Source organism: Podarcis pityusensis (genome assembly GCF_964106645.2).
Source record: "Podarcis pityusensis genome assembly, chromosome: 4".
In the NCBI taxonomy this organism is placed as follows: domain Eukaryota; kingdom Metazoa; phylum Chordata; class Lepidosauria; order Squamata; family Lacertidae; genus Podarcis; species Podarcis pityusensis.
In genome coordinates, this window is record NC_138027.1 from 65,414,001 (window position 1) to 65,436,605 (window position 22,605).

General features: G+C 38.3%; 1 protein-coding gene across 2 annotated transcripts in view; it reads left to right on the forward strand.

Annotated features, from left to right (window-relative positions):
* Nucleotides 1-22,605, forward strand: part of RPS6KA3 (ribosomal protein S6 kinase A3) — a 41,270-nt gene that overhangs the window by 12,609 nt on the left and 6,056 nt on the right. Inside the window, exons 3-21 of one of the 2 annotated variants that reach the window (XM_081001612.1) lie at nucleotides 4,057-4,173; nucleotides 5,225-5,306; nucleotides 7,075-7,155; nucleotides 8,912-8,991; nucleotides 9,516-9,622; nucleotides 9,771-9,808; nucleotides 9,995-10,137; nucleotides 12,965-13,035; nucleotides 15,247-15,335; nucleotides 15,431-15,495; nucleotides 15,586-15,688; nucleotides 16,295-16,419; nucleotides 17,534-17,659; nucleotides 18,040-18,129; nucleotides 18,355-18,513; nucleotides 19,004-19,165; nucleotides 19,892-19,968; nucleotides 20,682-20,799; nucleotides 21,875-22,015. In XM_081001612.1, the coding sequence (XP_080857738.1) occupies nucleotides 4,057-4,173; nucleotides 5,225-5,306; nucleotides 7,075-7,155; nucleotides 8,912-8,991; nucleotides 9,516-9,622; nucleotides 9,771-9,808; nucleotides 9,995-10,137; nucleotides 12,965-13,035; nucleotides 15,247-15,335; nucleotides 15,431-15,495; nucleotides 15,586-15,688; nucleotides 16,295-16,419; nucleotides 17,534-17,659; nucleotides 18,040-18,129; nucleotides 18,355-18,513; nucleotides 19,004-19,165; nucleotides 19,892-19,968; nucleotides 20,682-20,799; nucleotides 21,875-22,015 (1,974 nt within the window). The remainder of the gene's footprint in view (nucleotides 1-4,056; nucleotides 4,174-5,224; nucleotides 5,307-7,074; nucleotides 7,156-8,911; nucleotides 8,992-9,515; nucleotides 9,623-9,770; nucleotides 9,809-9,994; nucleotides 10,138-12,964; nucleotides 13,036-15,246; nucleotides 15,336-15,430; nucleotides 15,496-15,585; nucleotides 15,689-16,294; nucleotides 16,420-17,533; nucleotides 17,660-18,039; nucleotides 18,130-18,354; nucleotides 18,514-19,003; nucleotides 19,166-19,891; nucleotides 19,969-20,681; nucleotides 20,800-21,874; nucleotides 22,016-22,605) is intronic. The other variant, XM_081001613.1, reaches the window with a different exon arrangement.

The window sequence follows — 22,605 nt, forward strand, 5'->3', positions numbered from 1 at the left end:
GGTGTGTGCAAAGTGGGGTGCAGATTAGGAGAGAGGATGAGGCATAGAAGTGGGGGTGGTCTGTGTGCAAGGGTGAGTTGAAAAAGGTAAGAAGGGGAAGGGGGGAAAGAGAGAATCATGGAAATGTAGAGTTGGAAGGGAAGGGACCCCAAGGGTCATCTGGTCTCTAACCCCTTGCAGTGCAGGAATATCAACTAAGCAAAAGGGTTTGCAAAACAATGATGGAAAAGGAGGCGTGGGAATGGGGTTGAAAATGAAAGCAGGGACATGAAAGGACCTGAAGAATAGGAGGGGATGGTGGCTTTCTAGTTGGATGGAAAGGATATTTAGTAACAATGTGTGGGGCAAGATAGGTGCAAGAGGCTACCATGGGATGGTTTGTGTGCAAGGGGGGGGGTGGCGCAAAAAAGGGGAAGCAGGAGGTATAGGCTTGTGGGTTCAGGTGAAAACAGGTGCGAAGGGGGCTGCAGATTAGAAGAGAGAAGTGGCTTCAGAGATGGAGCTGGGAAAGTGAAAAGCGAACTCAGTAGTTGCATGGAGTAGGAAGGGGAAGCTCTAGCGGTTATTGTGGAGGGAATGGGAATAGGGTTGGTTAGTGGAGTGAGCAGGGTTGCAGCCCCTAGTATGACAAAGCCCCTAGTATGACAAATATCCATGCTTGTGATTGGTGTATGTGTGGGAAGATGGTTTGGTACGGGGTAAGAACTCAATAAAAGCCCAGTTGGATTAGCCCAAAGATCTTCTTTTAAGCATTCTGTTTGCTGCAGTAGTCAGTTGATTTCTTCTGGGAAGCCCATAAGGAGGCAGCAAGGCTATACCCCTTACCCCACTATTTGTCCTCAGCATCTGGTGTTCAGAAGTACACAACAACTGTTCCATTTAGCTTTCGTTTTATGTTGGTTCTATTTGTTTGAACCTTGTTAGCCACCCTGGACTCCTTTTGGAGGAAGAGTGGGACATAATGACATCTGTTAGCCACATTGTTGTTGTTGTTAACTCTATCCTCCATAAATTTGCTTAATTATTTTAAATATATCTTAAGCAATGACCTCATCTTGTGGTGGTGAAACACCACAGATTAATAATGTGTTGTATTAAGAACTCCCTTCTTTTATGTCCCTGAATCTGCTACCAATCAATCTCACTGGATGATGCAGAAGATAGTATTCTAAAGATAGTATTCAGCTAAGTTTTACTCAGAGTAAACCCACTGAAAGTAATGGACCTGAGTCATCTTAATTTCAGTGGGTTTAGTTTGAGTACAGTTTAGTTTAATACCACCCTAACGTGAGGGAGAAAAATTCTGTGCCTACTTTTCCTGCATCATGCATAATTCTATAAAACCTGACTAAAGTGCACTGAACACTTTATTTCTTCTTTATTTCATAGAATCTGTAGATTATAAAAAAAACATAAAGTGGCTTACAAAAATGATAAAACAATAAAGATAACACACAAAAAGTATAACCATAGTTTAAAACATACAGAATGCTAAAATGGCAATAAAGTAGACTAAAACAAATCTGATGCAAACTTTCTAAATATCTGGGTAGGCTTATCTAAATAAGAATGTCTTCACACGCCAAAAAAACACTACAGTGAAGGGGCCTGTGTTATATCAATAGGCAGAGAGTTCCAAAGTTCCAAAGTGTCGGTGCTGCTGCTTTACTTGTAGGGAAGGTGCTCCAACGCCTTTGTCTTCTTGTTTGACCTCTTCTGTACTTTTCTAGCTCTTTTTGAGATGGGGCTACAAGAACACAACTGTATGTGGCTTTCTAAATTTGGCCGCACAATAGATTTATTTAGGGCACAGTCTAATACAGTACACATGATCCCTGAGAGTGCTGTATACAGTAATTTATTATCTCTGAAATTATGCAATAATATTTCACTTCCTTGTTGTCACCATGTGTATACTCTGCATCATGCCAGCAAGGAGAATAAAGCCAGCTGCTGAAAGGATAGCAATTACTCAGTTTCACTCTTGTGAAACACAGAAGCAGCAAACATATTTTTCTTCCACACACATAGGTGCTTTCTTCCCTTCTCCTTTATTGCATCTCCTGTCCTCCCTTTAGTTCAGTTTACTTGAATTATTACTGTTCTTCTACTTCTGACTGTTGCTTCTAACACATGGCTCTTTTTAATTCTCCTTCCCTGCTGAGCTTGAAGTAAAAACAAGGCATGGCTGGACATTCTAACTATTGGTCGTTGTGCAACTTGCATGTTGCTTACTATAAGGCCATAATGCAGTCATACCTCGGGCTAAATACGCTTCAGGATAAGTATTTTCAGGTCGCCGCTCGCACATGCGCAAACGGCCAAAGTGACATCATACGCGGAAGCGGCGAAATGCGACCCGCACACACGCAGCCGCATCTTACATTCTGTTTGGGATGCGAACGGGGCTCTGGAACGGATCCCGTTCGCATCCCGAGGTACCACTGTAATACAATCCTAAAACTTATTTTATGTATAGGAAGAGCTTTGCCTACTGTGTAACAATAAAATGTATAGTGAGTTGTAGCCAGGTTCAAGTCTCCACTCAGCCAGAAGGTTCAATGGAATAAGCAATTCACAGTGGCTCTGTCTCACCTACCTCACAGAAAGATTGCAATGATAAAGTTGATAATTCAATGCCTGTTACCCTGCCTGATCTCTTTGGAAGAATGGTTAGATATAAAAGTGACCAATTGTTGAGAATAAACTATTTGACGTAATGAATTCTTTTCTTTTCACTTTGTGTATTAAATAATCCTATAAAATCAATACTGCTTATGGAAGCTAGGAGCAATGCTTTGAGAGAGTTGAGCAGAGACCCATTATGGTTGTGGAAGCCCTTCCTCTTCAATGCATGAACCACCAGTCAATTTGCACATAATACACAATCAGGAAAAGAAGAAGCTCACACTTCTGCTTTTCCTGTAAATGTCCATGGTGGGACTTGCAGATACTTGCTGTGGTGACATCCATAAGTCCCCACCCCACCCCTTAGCAAACAACACTAGGAGTAGAAGTGAGTCACTTTTCTCCTGCTTTCTCCCCCTTTTTTATAAAGTGTGAATTAGCTCTTAGACAAGACAGCTGAAGCTGTGATTTTGAAGAGTGACTAGAGCTGTTCCTGTACTGACTACATGCTATATCGAGAAACAAGCAAAATGTTGAAGAAACAGTTTAAAAGTGGCATACGATAATGTCAGGGAACTGACATCAGTGCCGGAGGGAGAGAGCAAAAGCCAGAGGGATTCCAGAGAGTGTCCAGGGATTGGGAGAAGCAGCCCATCTTCTGGGGAAGAGAATCAGCGTAGCACCAGTGGAGAAGGGGGGCAGATGGGGGAAGCGGCGAGGCGGTCCCATGACTCCTTGTCTGGGACCAGCGGGGAGAGTAGGGGTCCTCCGTTGCCCACGCCCTCCTTGCGCAGAAGGCTTTCGCGCAGAGAAAGTAGGAGGAGACTAGGCGTCAAAGAGCTTCTTTGCTGGAAGAAGTTTAAGAAACGCCCACTGACGGATTCTGCCAGCGATTGAGTCGGCCACGGGTGAGTGGCTGTCCGGACAGAAAAGGTTCACTTAGGCAACCCAGCCAGGTGTTTGCACCCAGCCGGGGAGATAAGCGCCGGCTTACGCACAAGCAACCCCTAGAACCATTACAGATAATGACCTAAACTTAGTATTTTTACTAGGTAGCTGAATATGCCAGATGGCTATTTTCCGCTTTTTATTTTCTTAATTTGGAAAAAAGAAACTGTTCATAACTAAGCTTCCTTCTGTTATTTTGTATTTCCCTACTCTATAAAAATCTGGCAGTTTGGTATCTTTCATTCCTCAGTTGGTGGTTTTCCCAAACATGAAGAAAACCAAACTTTTGTGGAAATTCTACATTCCTGTTTTTCCTAGTGGTACCAACATTGGACTTAATGAATATATATTTTTCTTTGTTGGCTTTTATCCATTACAATTGATTTCATCTGTGAATAGTTAAATACCAGCCTAGGATGAATATTCCAGGCATGAATTCCAAACATAAAAATGAGAGCTTTATTCTTGTTTTCTTTGCAGGAAGAAGGCAATATTAAAGAGATTGCAATAACATATCACGTCAAGGAAGGACATGAAAAAGCAGACCCTTCACAATTTGAACTCCTTAAAGTGCTAGGACAGGGGTCTTTTGGAAAGGTAAGATGGACCTCTGGAACTGATACCAGCTGTCATGGTGCTCAGATGGCTTGCCTGAGCCAGCACTAACCAGAATTCCCAAAATAGATGTTGTTTCTGTAATACCACCTCTTGAATCTTTTGTTCTAATCTCCTTAATTGTCTCCTAGTTTGCTGCCCTAGCTCGCATTCATATATGCAGGAATACTTATTGTCATATTTTTTCAGTGAACAGTATAAATTAAACATATATTTTCCTAGATCACCTTAATATTTATGCTGTGGAGGGATATTCAGTTTTAGTCATTCAGGGTTTGGCTTGCTCTGTTATTCACTGCTGTTACCCTTTCAAGGAATTTGGTTTGATAAAAGACTGTTCAATCTTATTTATGACATTGGCATCCAATTTCCTCTGCTCCTTGCACTTTGTTTCTGTAAGTTACCCTCCTTCTAGTCTAGTAGCCTTACTGTAACAAGTGAAATACTTGGTGAGTTAGGAATGTGAAATTATACTGAAAGTGCATCTGTTTTTATATACAGTGGTACCTCGGGTTACATACGCTTCAGGTTACATACACTTCAGGTTACAGACTCTGCTAACCCAGAAATAGTGCTTCAGGTTAAGAACTTTGCCCCAGGATGAGAACAGAAATCGCGTGCCGGCAGCGCAGTGGCAGCGGGAGGCCCCATAAATTAAGAACGGACCTCCGGAACGAATTAAGTACTTAACCCGAGGTACCACTGTAATTGGGGCCAGAGTCTTATTCACATGCAGCTTTTTAAAAGTATGTAGAGAGAAGTGGAATTGTGTGAGAAGTGGAATAATGCCTACCTTACCATTTGCATTCATTTAACAAAGGTATGTTTGTGTAGCATAGATGCTCTCAAAATCAAGGATAAAGATTAGAGATATTACATATTGGGACTCGAGATATGACAGGCGTTCACGCATGCAAGCATGCATGGGTATGTGAGATTGACGTTTCTGTATGTGCACAGATACGTTCTTACCCTGGGTCTGTTCAATGTGTGTTGGATCATTGTAACAGAATTGTTTCATGTGTTAATACAGGTATTCCTTGTTAAAAAAATCTCAGGATCAGATGCAAGACAGCTGTATGCAATGAAGGTGCTAAAAAAAGCAACACTCAAGGGTAAATTACATGATTTCTTTGAATATAATTGTTTTAAGAATAATATAGTGAAACATTGTTGCAAGAGACTGGCAGTGCAGTGAGATGTGGCGGAGGAGCTGATAGTAAAAGGAAGGTGCTAGAAAAGTCCTTTTGTCTGTCTGTCTGTTACTCTGGCAGTTGTGCGATGAAGGACTGCAGAAACTAAGAAATCAAACAATTGCATTTTCTGATGTTGACTTGATAGCTGAGCTTCTACATAATATTGGGAGATCTTTAACCCCGTACCCTTTAAAAATGAGAGCAATTCATATATTCAGGGCAATACAATCCAACTGGAAAATATATATATATTTAATTATTTATATAGCCCCATCAAGAATGTGGTTTTGAAAAGTAGCATATGTGAAAAAGTTGGAACCCATTGAGGCACTTTCATGCATTTGATACTTGCTCATATTTAGACAACCTTGCTTTTGTTCCCTGGAATCTGCACCTAAATTTAGATGACTCTGCATCTAAATTTACACACAGTGGTGTCTTTTTCAATCACCTATTTGTCATGGGTTTTGCTTATTAGCTCTTTTTCTTTTATTTTTTTTACATTATTAATACTTCTAAACATTTTGCTATGCATGTTTGCTGGGAAATAAGACCTGTTTAGTTCACTGATACTTTATGGTTGTGAACATTCCTGAGATCTGCAGGTATAGGGTGGTATACAAATTTAATAATAAGTAATAAATTATTAGTAATAATGTTAATCTTAGGGTTGGGCTATACCTGAATATAGGCTAAAAATACATATCCACCATAACATAGTGTGTATGGCACTGAATATTTTCCTGGTGCAACAGTTTTACAGGCATCTTCATGTTCACATCTTGATGGTTTTGCTAGAATGAGTGCTTAGAAACAATAATTGTAAATAGAGCAAATAGAATTTGAATGCACTTAGTTTCTTGGCTTCGGTTTTAGAATTCGCACTCATAATGTAAATGCGGTACTCTTGCTTTATGCAACAGATGCCTGATTTCTTTTTGCAAGTTTTTTTATTGCATAGTATGTATTTAGCGACAGACAATGGAAAATTGTCAGGGTGATGAATTTGCTAGTTGTTGAATAATATATACTACAAATCCTTCCATCAATACTTAGACACTGGAATAAAGTTATGGTGATCACCCTTTTTGGAAAATATGCTAGAAATTGAGAAGAAAGTCCTTGAGAGCTACAGTAAAGTACCCTACAGTACATATATATTCAACCCCTGGTACTTTGGTATGATTGTTGACTCAGGTAAGCCAGGGTCTATGCAGCAGGGGGATATGAGCATAGGCAAGTCCAATGTTTTTCCTGCTCAGATCCCAAAAATTGTATTTATAAATTTGGTTCTAGAGAGGTGAGAGTATAACTCTGCTAACACAATGGGGCCTTCCTGGCACCCCCATACTACAACCCTCTGTGCCCCACAATCCACTCATAAAGGTTGAGGGACCACCTGGAATTGGGCATGGGCGCTCCAGCAGGATGTGGACTTGAGAGAATTTTGTAATACTTTCTCGCACAACGGAAGTGCCTTTCCATTGGCACAAGCCACTTTTTGATCCATAACATTGCACTCTTAAAACTTTATTTTTCATTACATTTTGTACAGTGAAAATGGCTCTTGAAAACTTTGACATTGCGTCCACATATAATGGATATAAAACCGAAAAACAATAGTCCATATACATAATTAAGTGGGTAGTATTCATTTGCACTAAATGTTGGTCAACATCTCTTATAGTTCGCGATCGTGTTCGGACAAAAATGGAGCGTGACATTTTAGTAGAGGTTAATCATCCCTTTATTGTCAAGTTGCATTACGGTAAGTTTAATAAGCATCCTAAATTGCTAAAGTAAATATTGCTAGTTACTGGTAACTATGATATTTCATACGTATTTGCCATTTATAAAATCCTGATACCTTCAAATAAAATATAAAAAGTTCTGTTGAGACCCAACCTACCATCTTGTACTCCTGTACAAGTCAGTTTGCATAACTGGCATTTGTTAAAGCAGTTTATTATATAGGAGATTTCATCCATGCTATTTATTGCAGAAAATCACAAAAAGACAAATGCTACATTTTGAAGCTTGATCATTAGTAAAGATCAGTTTCTGAACAAATGTAATTTTTGACATTCCTTTAACTTCCCTATTGTGAAATTTTAATATATTTTTAGTTATGTAAATATTTTCATGTTGTAAACCACCTTGAATGTGGCGTAACTATTGAAAGGCCTCATACAAATATACGATGATGTTGTTAGTTTAAATTAATTTACCTCCCTATGGATTCATTTTCAGCTTTTGAACAATTTAGTGATTTCAGTACTGTTTTGGCAGTTTAGTTAATTAATATAAGAAAGAAAAAGAAATACTCTGTTATAGAATATGTCAGCTATACTTTCTTTTTAAGCGTTGGCCAGAACAGAACATACTTAGGTTTTATTTACCTGAGATTTACCCAGTCCTGTTTTTAAAGGGATGCTTTGCATTTTGCATATCTCTGAGGCAATTAAATTTTAAATTTTAAGAAGCAACCCACTCTTTACTTTTTCTGTTACAGAAAAATATTCAGTATTGAGGTGGAAGGGGTAGAAGCTTTGATGCTGGTCTCCAGTGAGTGATCTGGAACTTTCTTGTTGCTGAATGCAAGTTACAAGTGGCCAGATCTATAATAAATTTGGCACTGTCCAGCAGTTTAAAGTTTCAGAAGTCTGGATAACATGTGCTTTGGCAATGTGAGGTCATAGGGGTAGGGTGAGCAGAAGAAGTAATTTGCTTCTAAAAAAAATAACCTCAAAAGCAACTCGACAGAATCTTTACACTTCCACATACAAAATGTGCACAGTGTCTGTTTTCTTCAATACCCATCACTTGCATAGTACATACAAAACACAGAGCAGTGTTGCATTAAAGCGTCAAATATCTCATAACTTCTAAAAACTTTTTTGAATGCATAAAATACATATGAATGTTAACGTTGCTGTGGCCAAGATAAAAATTGCTTTGCGTGCTAGTTTTGATCTGTATGCTACAAATATGATACACACTGTATAGAGTAGAATACAGCTGATAACTTTGTGCTCGTGGAAGAGCTTTTAATCCAGTGGAGGGTGTCCCCTAATGGAAGATGGAGGGAGGTATTTCTTGCTGATTTCCTTGTGCCCCTGCAGCAGCCAGTGCCAGCCCCCACCAGTGTCAGCTTCAGAAAGTTGGGGACTCCTCCAGATCAGTGTGGATGGTGGCATGGCAGGTGTGGGGAATAGAGAGAACTGGAAAAATTTGCATCCCTTCTTCTTTCATCAAGAGATACCACAGCTGGATCTAAAACTTTTCTGTGACTCTATCCATAATGTATAATAAGCAAAGATGCTTATTTTAAAGTTAAGTTTGAAAAATCATAGAACGTAGTAATAGCTAGGGTGCAGCATTGCATTTTAATACTTTCTTGAACAAACTTTTTAATGATCCAGCATTATAAAACAATATCTTTGCAATAATAGTAACAGTCAATAAGTACCTACATACCCAAGAACAAAATGCTTTTATTAAAATAATGTTGATTTCCCCCTCAGCTTTTCAAACAGAAGGGAAACTATACCTTATTTTAGACTTTCTCAGAGGAGGAGACTTGTTTACACGCTTATCCAAAGAGGTAAATGTTTCATATATTGTTGTCACAATTCTGAATTCTATTAATAGAGGTTGTGTTTATTTTATGGAATGTGCTCAAATGTTCAGGGAAATATTTGCCATGATTTCTTAATTAATTGTACCAGTGAATCTAAGTTACTTTACACTGCGTGGTCTATGTTCATATATCTCTTCTCTTCTGTCTCTTCTTTCTTCCCCTTTGCTTTCCACACTTAAATCTTAAACATTTTGGAGGGTGGGGAGTGGGGGAATAGAGATGTCACAAGTATACTGCTGAATTATCCTTAGACAGCTGATATAGAAATGCACCCATCAGAATTCAAAGTCTGTTGCATTAATATGCACTTACTTGACAGTGCAACTGACTTTTATAAACAGGTTTATATACACAAATATAAACACTTATATAATTGTTAGTTTTCAATTTAAGTTTAAACTGGGGGGAAAACTCTCCAGTCTTTTCTAATCATAGAAACTGTTTGCTCTATATTAACTTTAGACAAGTATTATGCATTTCTCTTCTAGGTGATGTTCACAGAAGAGGACGTCAAATTCTACCTGGCTGAATTAGCACTTGCTTTAGATCATCTGCATAGTCTTGGAATAATATACAGAGATCTAAAACCAGAAAAGTAAGAACCTTTTATTTTGCATATGGTAGAAATACCATATTCTCTCCCTAGATTTTTAATCCTCCCAGTATGCTCTCTGACAGCCATTATTTGTTGTAAAGAAAATCAACATAACCATGTTTCAAACAAGCTTTATCTTTTTTTATAGCATATTACTTGATGAAGAAGGACATATTAAATTGACAGGTAGGTAAAAACAAACTTCTACTACATAAATAATTCGTAGATAGTTTTCTTTTAGTGTGATAAATAGCACTAGAGAGGGGAAATGAAATTATGCTGGTGAAACACATGCAAAGTATAAAGAACCTGTTTTCAAAACTTTGCATATTCTCATAAGATTACTAAATTCATTGCGCTTTCTTTCTCCAGATTTTGGTTTAAGCAAGGAGTCTATTGATCACGAGAAAAAAGCGTATTCCTTCTGTGGAACAGTAGAATATATGGCCCCGGAAGTGGTTAATCGGCGGGGGCATACACAGAGTGCAGACTGGTGGTCTTTTGGAGTGTTAATGGTAGGTTTCCGATGAACTGAAAGTGGTGGTAGAGTCTCTTGATCCCCGATCCTTGGCTCATTTACTTGGGGGTAAATTTCATTTTAAATGTAAATAATTTAGAAGTAGCAGTTTCTAGTCCAGAAAATAGTAGGAAAGAGAAGATGCTTTCAGTGGTAGTATTACTGTATTTTTCCATGTATAAGACTAATTTCCCCCCCTAAAAAATAATGTCAAAAATTAGGGGGCGTCTTATCCACGGGGCCATCTCCCTCCCCCCATTTTCTTAAATCTGAGTCCCCCAAAATAGGGGGTGTCTTATACATGGGGGCATCTTATAGATGGAAAATTACGGTATTTCATTCTGAAAAAGATGTGCAGCTCCTTATCCACAACCTTTTTTCATCAAACACAAAAAATTAAAAACCAGGACAAATAGCTCAAGCTGCTTCTGTCACTTTTGTCTGCAATTTACAAAGCCATCACTGGGTTCTACAATATTTTGGTTACAGTATTTCATAGGTGAATAAATACCATAAGACTATGATGGATTAATTCTGCCAGTATCTATAGTTGAATGCAACCAAGACAACAAAGAGAAGTAATCCCTGGTCAGACAAAACTATAAATAATATAAATCTTAAAAACCACAACATATTACAAAATGGATTTTAATTTAAGCTTACTATCAAATGTTTTAAAGCAAAACAGATGTTTAAAATGCAACACATTATTTACAAAAGAATAGCTTTGATTTTGATTTTTTTTAGTCATAAAGGTTGATACAAGAAGTAGATCCTATAGAAGTTGATACAATTGCATAGTAAGAATAACAAATAGATTCACCAAAAAAGACTTCTTACTTTATTGTAAGTTTTAATATTCCTGAGGATAGAAAGTACTCAGCTATCTTATCACTAACTTTTTCCTGAGACTTGCCATTTAAACAGTAATAGATCAGAATTGCAGCAAGTCATCCACCTAGAGTCGCTAAAAAAGAATCTCTCCTCCCTGGGCACCTTGTACGAATTGCAGTCCAAAAAAGTGACCCACAGATTCTTTCTACCTGGTTCCATAGGGACAAATACATTCCTTAAGTGGAATCTTTGCAGATCAGCCAGTTGAAAAAAACAGAGGGCAGGTTTTATTTTTTGTACAGTATTTTAAGCAACTTGGTTTTGTTTTTAAGGGTGGAATTCAACACCATGCTGTGTTGAATGATCCTTCCTTTCAAACATATCAGTTTCTAGATGGAACAATTTCCCCTCTCCCCACATGCTGTTCTGGAGGTTCTCCCAACGCCCCTTCCCAAGCCAGTTTCAGGAGGTGGGGCCACAGAGGGGGAGGGGAAAGCCCTATTGTGCAACAGAAGCCCTTGGGCAGGTTTGTTAGGTGAATTTTGCCCTATACGTATATGTGATAGCAAACTGAAATGATATTTTGCAATACAGTGGGCCTACCACTTACATGAGGGTTTGGTTCTGGTGGTCTACATGGAAAGGCAAATTCAAAACTGCACAAAGTCATGAACCAACAGAACCAGCCCCTGTGAGGGGTTGCTTACCAGTCTCTGGGAAGCTCATGGGAGAGCCAAAGGAATGCTCCTGGAGCCCTCCCACCACCTTCCGAGAGCCCAAAAAGTGAGGTGGAGGGCTTAAAAAACACTTTCCACAGCAGGAAAGCCTGCTGGGAACGCGGGTGGGTGGGTAGCGGAAATAAATGAAGATTGGGGAACGGCAGGTTTTCCCCGCTCTCCATTTCCAATTTATTGCCCCACCCTACCCGTGTAAGGTTGTGATTGCATAAGTAAAGTGGTTGTAAGTTGCGGGCCCACTGTACACTGTTGTCCCTGACTTTTACATTGTTTCTTAGTTGGATGCAATTCAATAATACTTCCTTAATTACATTACAGATAAATTTGTGTGACAGAAATGTTCTGTACTCTTATTTGAAAGTTAACTTTGATGCAGTTTTAGAGACCACAATTTTAAACTCTGGGTTAAGGACCACCCTAGTTAAGTGGCATGGGAGGCAAGGCTACTAAAAGGAAGCATAAGTTCCTGAGTCTTGCTCTCAATTAGATTAAATAGATCGGTTCTGAGAAACTTAGAACCCAAAATAAGTTAAGATACACCTAATGATTAGAATTAATATAGAGTAGTAAGCAGCCTTTTTATTGACCCTTACAGAATAAAAGACTTGTTATAACCGACTGATGTACACTTAAATCTGTGGGTGTTAACACAAGCACATTTTTTATATTGGAGAATTGTAGAGTTGGAAGGGACCATGAGGGTCATTTAGCCCAACTTCCTGTAGTGCAGTAATATTTTGCTCAATGTGGGGCTCAAACGCACAACCCGGAGATTAAGAGTGGATATTTTTTCATAAATCACATACAAAGTTTGCGTTTGCTCAGATTTAAGACAACAGCAATATTTTCTTAAAAGTAGACAAAATGAAAAGTGTGCTTTATTCAAAATAGCAGCCTTTTTTATTTTTAGCTTCAAATGCACATTAGATGTAGAAATGTACAACTAGCTATTAGCATCTGAATTAGGTTAACATGCACTGACTGCATCAAAGGTAGATGTGTTAAACTCCTGAAAATGTAAAAAGTTATGCTGCAGAATATTATTATGCAGAGTTATTGGTTGGTATGCACAATTTGTTTTATAAACAAGGTTCTACTAGTTTTGTCAAAGAGAGGGAAGTGGTTGTTGCTGTTATTATTTATTTCCCACCTTTCACCCTAATGTCCCATGGTGGGTTACAACAATCAAATGTGATGTTGAAAAGAAATTACCTGGTCTTTTAATATGATTGATGGAAGTTTTACTTTATACAGTTTGAAATGCTCACTGGTACTCTACCTTTCCAAGGGAAAGACAGAAAAGAAACCATGACACTGATTCTCAAGTGAGTACACTCTTATTATACGTATATATCACCAGGTATTCTACTGGGGATGCCCTCCATGCTGCAATCTCTAATTTCTACTATTCCCTCATTTTACATCCTGACTCCATAATGCATCCTGCTAATGTCCTTTTCCACTCTACTGTCCTTCCTATCAAAAGCTGTACGGACACTTAGTCCAGTACTTCTCTAATACATAATAATGTCTTTGCAGTCCCATTATCTCCTTTAAAAGTTACCAAATTATTTTCTCCTTGATCTGTTATTATTTTCACCATCCTGAAAATTCTAGTGGGAAAATGTCTTAACGTTCCCTTTTTGTTACTACTGTTATAAACCATTGGTCCTTCCGGTGCCTCTCCTGTTTCTGAAACCTATCCTTATCCTTGCATACTTATTTAATTCTAACACTCCTAACAAGTGGGTGAAATTAAGGTTTGCATTGTAGATTATTATCCAGCTACAGTATACCTCTGGTATACTTAATGCATTTTTTATTTTTCAATCTGGATACAAAATTTGATACTGTGGAATATACCTATAGCCTAGGTTGGCTGTAGTCATATATCAATATATCAGTCTTGGTCATATAATAGATCTATATCTGACTACTATTGTTATACTTCTGAAGCAACTTGAATGTCTTTTGGTCTTTCCTATGTATATACACTCTCATACTTTCTTGGTCACTATGTCTTAGCTACCACTCCTGTGGTAATGGCAGAGGATAGTATTCAGCTTTGTTTTACTCAGAGTAGACTCAATGAAATTAGTGGGCCTAAATTGGACATGTTTGTTAATTTCTATGGGTCTACACTGAGTAAAATGTGGTTGAATACCACTTTTGCATGGTGCTAGACTTAATTCTCCATAAGACGTCTGTTTTTTTATAATTTATAAACTTGTAGTTGCATTTTATATTTAGCCTGTCTGTTCCCCCTCTAGTGATATTATCATTTTATTCCACAGTTTATAACTTTGGTTTCTTTAGCCATGATCAGCCTGAATCAAAGACAGATTTTCTGTGTCTATTTTGTCCTAAATTATCAAGGCATGTTTTTGTATATACCTGTCAAAAAAGAAACAAGATGGCTCTCATTCATGCAGCTATATAATCTAGAGAGTTTCTGGTTGGAGCAGGGTTGTGTTTTGCTCAACAGTAACCAGTTATGAATCAAATATTTTCAGAAGAATTTGCTGTAACGCAAAGTGGTTAATCATAACATTCCAGGGACATTGTGTGTTTCTAGTTAGTTGAGCTAAAATTAATCAGTGTCTCTTTGCTAGATGCAAACCAATGGAATTCCTGCAGAAACTGTTCCAGGAAATGATTCTCATTTAGTTACAGAAGAACCAGTTAGCCTTTCCCAGTTGGTTTGCAGTGATCCAGGCAGTTTACCTCACTGGTTTCAGGGAACAGGATCAACGGATTAAACAAGACTGTATTCCATCATAGTACCTTTTACATTGAGTGTGGCCTATTAAAGCATTGCTGTAGTTCATAGTGTTCACTCATAGTGTTCTTTTTCTGTTTATGAATTCCAGTTACTGAAATGAAGAGTGGAAAGTACATGTGAAAGTTAGCAGAAGCATGAGTACTGAGGACTGATCTTAGGCGTTCTGTTCTCTTACTAATTCCTCCTTTGGCTTTACTGGCATTGCTATCATGCTAAAAAGAGAGAGAGATTTTTAGGCTGCTGGATATGCACAACCCTACCAATGCATGTGAAAAATTCAATTAAGAGAGACCATAGATGGCAATGAAATACAATATTTGTGTTTCCTTTCCATAATTTCCCATTATGTTTAGTTTCCAAAGTTCCAGGATTGCACAGTTGGAATAGGAATTTTTGTGTGGAAGCAACATTTGGGCCTTTTTGTGTGTTTTCACCTACTTTATTTTCAGGCAGGAATGACAGCCAGTGGTTTCCACCCAGTTGCGCAACAGACTTCCCCTTGTTTCCTTTCCCCTGTCGCCCACCCCCACTTTTTGCCTGGTGTACTTTTGAGGATCCTCCAACCCTCTGGAGCAGAATTTGGAGGCACAGGGAAGGCTTCAGGGAGAGGGAAGGAAAGGGGGGATGTCCCATTGCAGAAGGGGAAGCCTGCTTGTGCAGCATTTGTTGTTCACCAAGTGTTGTGTTTAAAACAAATGAAGGTGGCATTTCCACTATAAACTTTGTATACGGTTAATGTGTTTTTATTGTACAGAGCCAAACTTGGAATGCCTCAGTTTTTAAGTCCAGAAGCTCAGAGTCTTCTCCGAATGCTTTTCAAGAGAAACCCTGCAAACAGATTAGGTAAAGAATTTTAAGTTATCTACTACATACTTCAACATTAAGCTAAACAAATCCCTAATATATCTGCTGTTATGTTCATTGCTGACCTCGGATAGGTGCAGGTCCTGATGGAGTTGAGGAAATTAAGAGGCATCCATTTTTCTCCACAATAGACTGGAATGTAAGTACACACAATGGAGTAAAACACACTTACAACATTTCATGTTAATTGTGTTACAGCTTTCTAACGTGTTAAATGTGTTTGTCTTAGAAATTGTACAGAAGAGAAATTAATCCACCATTTAAACCAGCAACTGGTAGACCTGAAGACACATTTTATTTTGATCCCGAATTTACAGCAAAAACTCCAAAAGGTAAGATATATATACCGTTTTCTCAGGTGGTTTGGGAAAGTTACAGTTTTAATCTTAATCACGTGCATCATTTTTAACTTTTATGAGGGTATACAGATGAAATAAATCAGTCACACAGTTGCTATACATGGGAAACAGGCAAACAACCTCAATTTTGTGTTACTTCCTTGGTTTTGTGTTATCTGACACATAGGTGTCCTTTTAATCTGACTTGAGTATGCAGCAGAGTCTTTCTTGCCAAGATCTTGTGTCCTTCATGTTCTACCAAAATTGGTGTTGCATTTGGTTGGGATAGGGAAGATGGCCTTTTGAGTTACCATTCCTGGTCTCCTGGGACTCAGTTTTCAGATAGAGAGGCCTAGCCCTTGTTGTTACCTTCCAGCACAATATGATGACTGGCTTGTTCCATCATGTATTTGACCTGACAACTGACTAAAATGGTACGCCGCTTTTTAAATATTCTGATCTTTGTTGCCTGTCATATTGTTGTTTTGCTCTGATCATAATTTGAAATGCAGCTTTTTGTGCAGACTGCCTTAGGCATTTTCATGAAATATTTCTAAAAGAGGAATATCTTAAATAAAATTAAATATTTTTTTTTTCCAGATTCACCTGGTATTCCACCTAGTGCTAATGCTCACCAACTTTTTCGGGGCTTCAGTTTTGTAGCTATTGCAACCGATGATGAAAGTCAAGCAATGCAGACATCTGTTGGGCACTCGATTGTTCAGGTGAATGTTCATTATGAAGTTAACTATTCGTATTGGCTGGAATTTAGGGGCCTGCAAGGAGATCAGATATTGCTTGCACATTATGTATGCGCAAGCTGTGCCCAAAGGATAGATAATCAAGTTTCACATATATCTTATTGAAGGATTTCCACATGCGGAAAATGATATTTGGAAGTGGATGCATTTTCTTCCTCAAGCTGATTATATTACTGGTTTGCATGAGGAAAAAAAGCCCTTGCTGTGCAGAAGCCCATGGAATTGTTTCTGTGACGTTAATCTCTTTTTGTTTTTGTTATCTGTAGCTTGCTGTATCTCAAGAGCTCAAGCTACTTAATGTGTTGAAGTTATTTCCACATACAAAGTAAACAAGTAGACTGCTTTTTCTCTCTCATATTCTGTCCTTGTTTTTGGCTCTATCAGTTTAATTTGAATAGCTTTCGCTACTTATGTGCTCATAACAGACCAGTTCTACTTTGCATGTGTTATTAAACATTTTATTTGCCTTTTTGTTATGTCCAATTTGAGATAGTTTTATTCAGAAAATAAAAATTATCAGTTAATAATGCTTTGGGGCACATAACCTTAAACAAGCCTTTGGCAAGCTGGTGTCCTCTAGATACTGTAGTTCAAAACAAATGGAGGGGACCAGGTTTGTGAAGGTTGCCTAAAACCATGAATTAGTGTTGTGTGCGGAGGCTACAATGGAAAACTGTTTAATGGCTTCCATAGAAGCCAGACTATGTAGCAATGGTTTAAAGTTAACTTCTATATTCCAGCTTGTTTGGAAGCGATTAAGCATAGTTCCTAGTTTTGATTGCAGCTTCCTTGCTTGTTGCCCCACACATGTAAAGGGAGGAGCAAATGAACTATATGCTGAACCAAGGGGTAATGTGAAAACCAGCCGTTTGTGTCTTTCCACACTATTCAGTGTATTTGAACATATTATTCAGGCTGGAGAAGATGTGAAAATCAGAGTGGAAAATGCTTCCTTTTAAAAGTTCAATATTATTAGTTGTACAAACAATTCATTACTGATAAACATTTGTTCTAAGATATAAAGATCTAAATTGGATATTTGTAAAGAATGCATTAATTGATAATGTTATTTTGGTAGCAGTTACACAGGAACAGCATTCAGTTTACTGATGGATATGAAGTCAAACAAGATATAGGAGTTGGCTCCTATTCGGTGTGCAAGAGATGTATACATAAAGCAACAAATATGGAATATGCAGTAAAGGTAATTAATTGTTTCAAGCATCCATAATGTTAGCACATTCTCAGTGCACTGAGGTAATTGGGTAACGGAGGCTGAGAAGCATTTTGAGGGCTATGGGTTAAGATGAGGGGAAACAGTTATAGGCTTGTAGTGAGGTGGCTTTGACAGCTAAAGGAGATTGAGGAACTGGAAAAGCAGAAATCTGCAAATACCCAATTAATGAAAGTGTTATGAGCTTAGAAGGAAAACTGGTTTGAAGAAGGGTGGCTCTTCACACAAAAATGCTGTTTCAAATCCTCTGAGAGACTTAAAACAGTGGTTGTAGGTATGAAACAATATTGACATTGGGGAAAACTGAGTTAATAATATAGTTATTGGTTCAAATATGTTTGCTCTTTTAGATAATAGACAAGAGTAAAAGAGATCCCACAGAGGAAATAGAAATCCTACTACGATACGGACAGCATCCAAATATTATTACTCTCAAAGATGTAAGTAGATGATTAGCGGCTTTTTTGCAATTCAGGCATAAATATGATGCTTTTGACATGTACAGTATTTAATCTTTCATTAGGAGTCTGCAAATGCACTTGCTAGGTTAGTGGAACAAAGATTGTTATGCCTTTCGATTTCAGTGGGTATACTCGGAGTATGACTAATGTTGGATACAACTCTCTGCACAATTGAGCACTTAAATAATGTGTTACACTTTTCAGGTGTACGATGATGGGAAATGTGTGTACCTGGTAACAGAACTTATGAAAGGAGGAGAGCTGTTGGACAAAATCCTTAGGCAAAAATTTTTTTCAGAAAGAGAAGCCAGTGCTGTTCTACTGACAATAACAAAAACTGTTGAATATCTTCATGCACAAGGAGTAAGTCTGCGTTCTTGAGGGATATATTTGAAATGCACTACCTAGTTAATACTGTAGATAAGTTATTCTGTTATTACAGCCCTTAAAGCTTTCATTTTATTTTAAATTCTCCCATCTGGTCTGTAAGCATTAACTAATTAGATGCTAGTTTGCAATAGTTTGTTAGTTTGTGTAAAGATAGAAGAACAGGAACCCAAGAGCCAGTTCACAACTTTTCAGTAGATATGGTGAATAAGGGCAAGCACACAAGTACCTTATGGATAATTAACTTGCAAGAATGAATGCTCATGAATACACACACACACACACACACACACACACACACATATATATGACCCAAAATGATAGACTATGCTCAATTAATTTATTTTGCAATAAAGGGATGTTGATATTGGCTACATTATATTCTTTTTAAATGTGGAAGGACATACAAAATAAGAATTCCTTGCTTTTAATAGAAACAACAGCCATGTTTGTTTGGTTGGTTTAGGTTGTACACAGAGACTTGAAACCTAGCAACATCCTTTATGTTGATGAATCTGGCAATCCGGAATCTATTCGAATTTGTGACTTTGGCTTTGCAAAGCAGCTGAGAGCAGAAAATGGCCTTCTAATGACTCCTTGTTACACAGCAAATTTCGTTGCTCCTGAGGTAACTATCAGTATAGTTCTTTGGTGTGGAGGTGAGAGTGTGCAGTCTTATGACCTGCTTCTGATTCCTTAACTTGGGTAAAGTTACATGTGACCTGGGCTTCCGTTTTGGCCCTATATATTGGCCTGGCCATGTGCTGGGCAAGCCACAGTGCTTTTCAGAGTTAGAGGTAGAACACACGGCAGTCCTACCCCCTCTTTTTAAGAGTTTTGAGACTGTTGATATATCAAGTGGTGTACAAATGATTTAATGCTTTGTTTACCTCATAGTTATTAAGCAGAAACAATATAGTTCCTCCCCCTTTCAGTATACTTCTATACTGTAGTCTTTTGAGGGTTCTTATTTTACTTGAACAGAATTTTCCTGTTTCATATTTCTTTTTGCAGTCCTGTGGTGGCCGTACAGTGGAATTGTCTTCACCCTGTGTGCTTGCTTCAGTGGAGTGACTTTTTAAAGAACTCACACATTTTTTCTTAAATGTATAGAAGATGCTCACTCCTTCAATACTTGCACATTTTAGGTAATAATAAATCTGCTCCAGAGGGTCCCCCACCCTCTGGAGCAGATGTTGGATGTGTGCAGGGGACTGTGGGGAAAGAAGAAGGGTAGAAGAAAAACGGTTGATGAGTGGATGCCTGCTTGTGCTGCATTGGATTCCACCCATTTTTCATAACCAGAGGAATTGGCTTTTTCTGCAGAAACTAATGAAAACATTGCTTTCCATAGGTTTTAAAAAGGCAAGGCTATGATGCCGCTTGTGACATATGGAGCCTTGGTGTTCTGCTTTATACAATGCTGACTGGGTATGTTTGAAAGTGCTAAGTTGGAAATGGCTACATTAATTTTTAAAAGGGGATTAGAGGTTCTTGTAGCTTTTCATCTCAGAATTTCAAAACTAAGTTGATATTCTCTCGTGGCAAGTGTGTGTCCACAAGGTATTGCCTGTGTATATACTCTGTCTTACCATGTTACCTTCAGATCTGCTCATGTCCCCTTGCCCCGTTGTTCTGCTGTGCTTTATTGTTCCTTTTCCCCAGTCATTCATTCATGAGGCAGATAGTGGTGATGAGAGATGAAGCTGCAGGGCTGATAGCAATACTGAATAGGTTTCAGTATTTTCTATATAAAATTAGTAATTTTTTTATTTCTGCCCTGCCCATCTGACTGGGTTGCCCCAGTCACTCTCTGTGGCTTCTAGTATATACAAAAACATAATAAAACATTAAACGTTACAGGGCTGCCTTCAGATGTATTCTAAAGGTTGTATAGTTACTTTTCTCCTTGACATATGCTGGGAGGGCGTTCCACAGGGTGGGTGCCACTACCGAAAAGTCCCTCTGCCTGGTCTGCTGACTTTCTTAAGTCTGCTGAATTCAGTAAGATGACAAGCTACTTCCTAACATGAATTTTCCCCATAATATGAATATGCACTACTATTTTAGTGTCGTTGCAACTTGTAGTAGTTGGAAGTTAACAAGGAACTCAAAATCTTTGTGATTGTTATTATTATTTTAAGCTACACTCCATTTGCAAATGGTCCTGATGATACTCCAGAAGAAATTTTGGCACGAATAGGCAGTGGAAAGTTCTCTCTCAGTGGTGGATACTGGAATTCTGTTTCAGATACAGCAAAGGTAGCATATATGTTCCATCCATTGTATGTTAGATGTGTTTTTGAATAACATTTCATGGCGACATCTGAAATAGTCAACAATTTATTGTTTAACCAACTAGGTGATTATAAGACTACATCACTGTATATAATCAAAGTTGAGCATTTAAATAAAATTAAGTCCATGGTAAAAGAAATGAGGCAAATGGGCATCCCTTGCATTAGATCCAGAGAGAGATCAGCAGAACTCTGCTCCTGCAACAGCACTTTCTTGACTCCTGCAACCCCTTAAAAGCCACTGCTGAGAGTCTAGCATTCCTCTAGAATGATATGTAATGGTACATGAAACTGAGGTCAAAAGACACAATTTGTTTCCTCCCTTTACGTCACTTATTTGGGAGTAAATACACACACTTGGAAGTACACAGCTGCAAGAATTGGGGAATCGCTCTTCCAAGATTAGGGAAATGTGGGCTTTTCCCAGGAATTGTCTTCAGCTGAATAGAACTTAATGAGGATGGAGGTACTTGTAGTCAGGGTAAAGATATGAGGCAGTAGACAGATGCACTGATGCCTTATCTGTAGATGCAGAAAGTGGGGGAGAGGAGGAGCTAAGCAAAAAGGGACAAAGCTTGCCTAAAAACAGAAGATGCTCTCAGCCCCGCCACCCACTCAGTTACAGACCATACTTAGGATATTTGGGGGGCATGTCACTAATCTTACAATCTTATAAATTATAAATGAATATGCATTTCCTTCCAGTGATAGAAGTTGCAGGCTATGTCTTTAAAATGTGGTGGACAACTTAAACAAACAAACCACCATTGGAACTCTAGTATGTTGCTGAATGGTGATTTATTTAAATTAATATCCTCCAGATGTTTTTAAGAAGTCTCTCTGGATTGCTGCTCCTCTTTCTTGATAACAGACCTTTATCATTATAACATTTGAAAATATATTTGGAAATATGAGAAATAAATAATCTGAAACATTTTTATTTGAGTGTATGTAGTTTTGTGAGATTCAGAGTCTTAGATTTGTTGCATATTTTAAGTCTTAAAATGCATGCCTAATTAGTTCTGTTATATTATTAATAGGACTTGGTTTCAAAAATGCTTCATGTTGACCCTCATCAGAGGTTGACTGCTGCCCAGGTCTTGAGACATCCATGGATTGTCCACTGTGACCAGTTGCCTCAGTTCCAGCTAAACAGGCAAGATGCTCCACATCTCGTGAAGGTAAAAATACGCATTTGTATAACTGTGTTTTTTCATTCCCCCCCCCCTTAAAATTTGCTGCCTGCATCTCCTTCCATTTTCCCAAGTACCCTGTCACTGGCTGCACTTCCATTCCATAGAGTGTCCCACCCCTCGCCCCATTAAACTGCAGTTTCTACTTCCATTTTGTTGTTTGTGCCTGCTAGATTTTCTAAAGCTACATACCTCTCGCAGCAGTGATTTGCTGAAATTCTGTAGTACTTCCATCACTGGGGAAACAAACTGTTATACTGTTAAACAGGGAGTCCCTTCTCTATAGCTTAAATCACAATTCAGGTATAGATGTCTGTGGATTCAGTAACAATGTAAAAATGTACCTAGTTTGTATTATTCTATTTGTCACCAGCTCTGAGCCTGCAGGATCAAAATGTGAAAATGCACAATAGAATACGGAACATGGAGTGATTAGAGATTCCTTCTCCCTTGGCTTATAATCTAAAAGACACAAAGGAAAAGGAATTGGTAGCGGGGGAAAGAAAACTCAAGTCACTATAGCCCCAGAAACTGTGGGCAATGTGAACCAAAATGACACAAAATAAATCTAGAGCTGT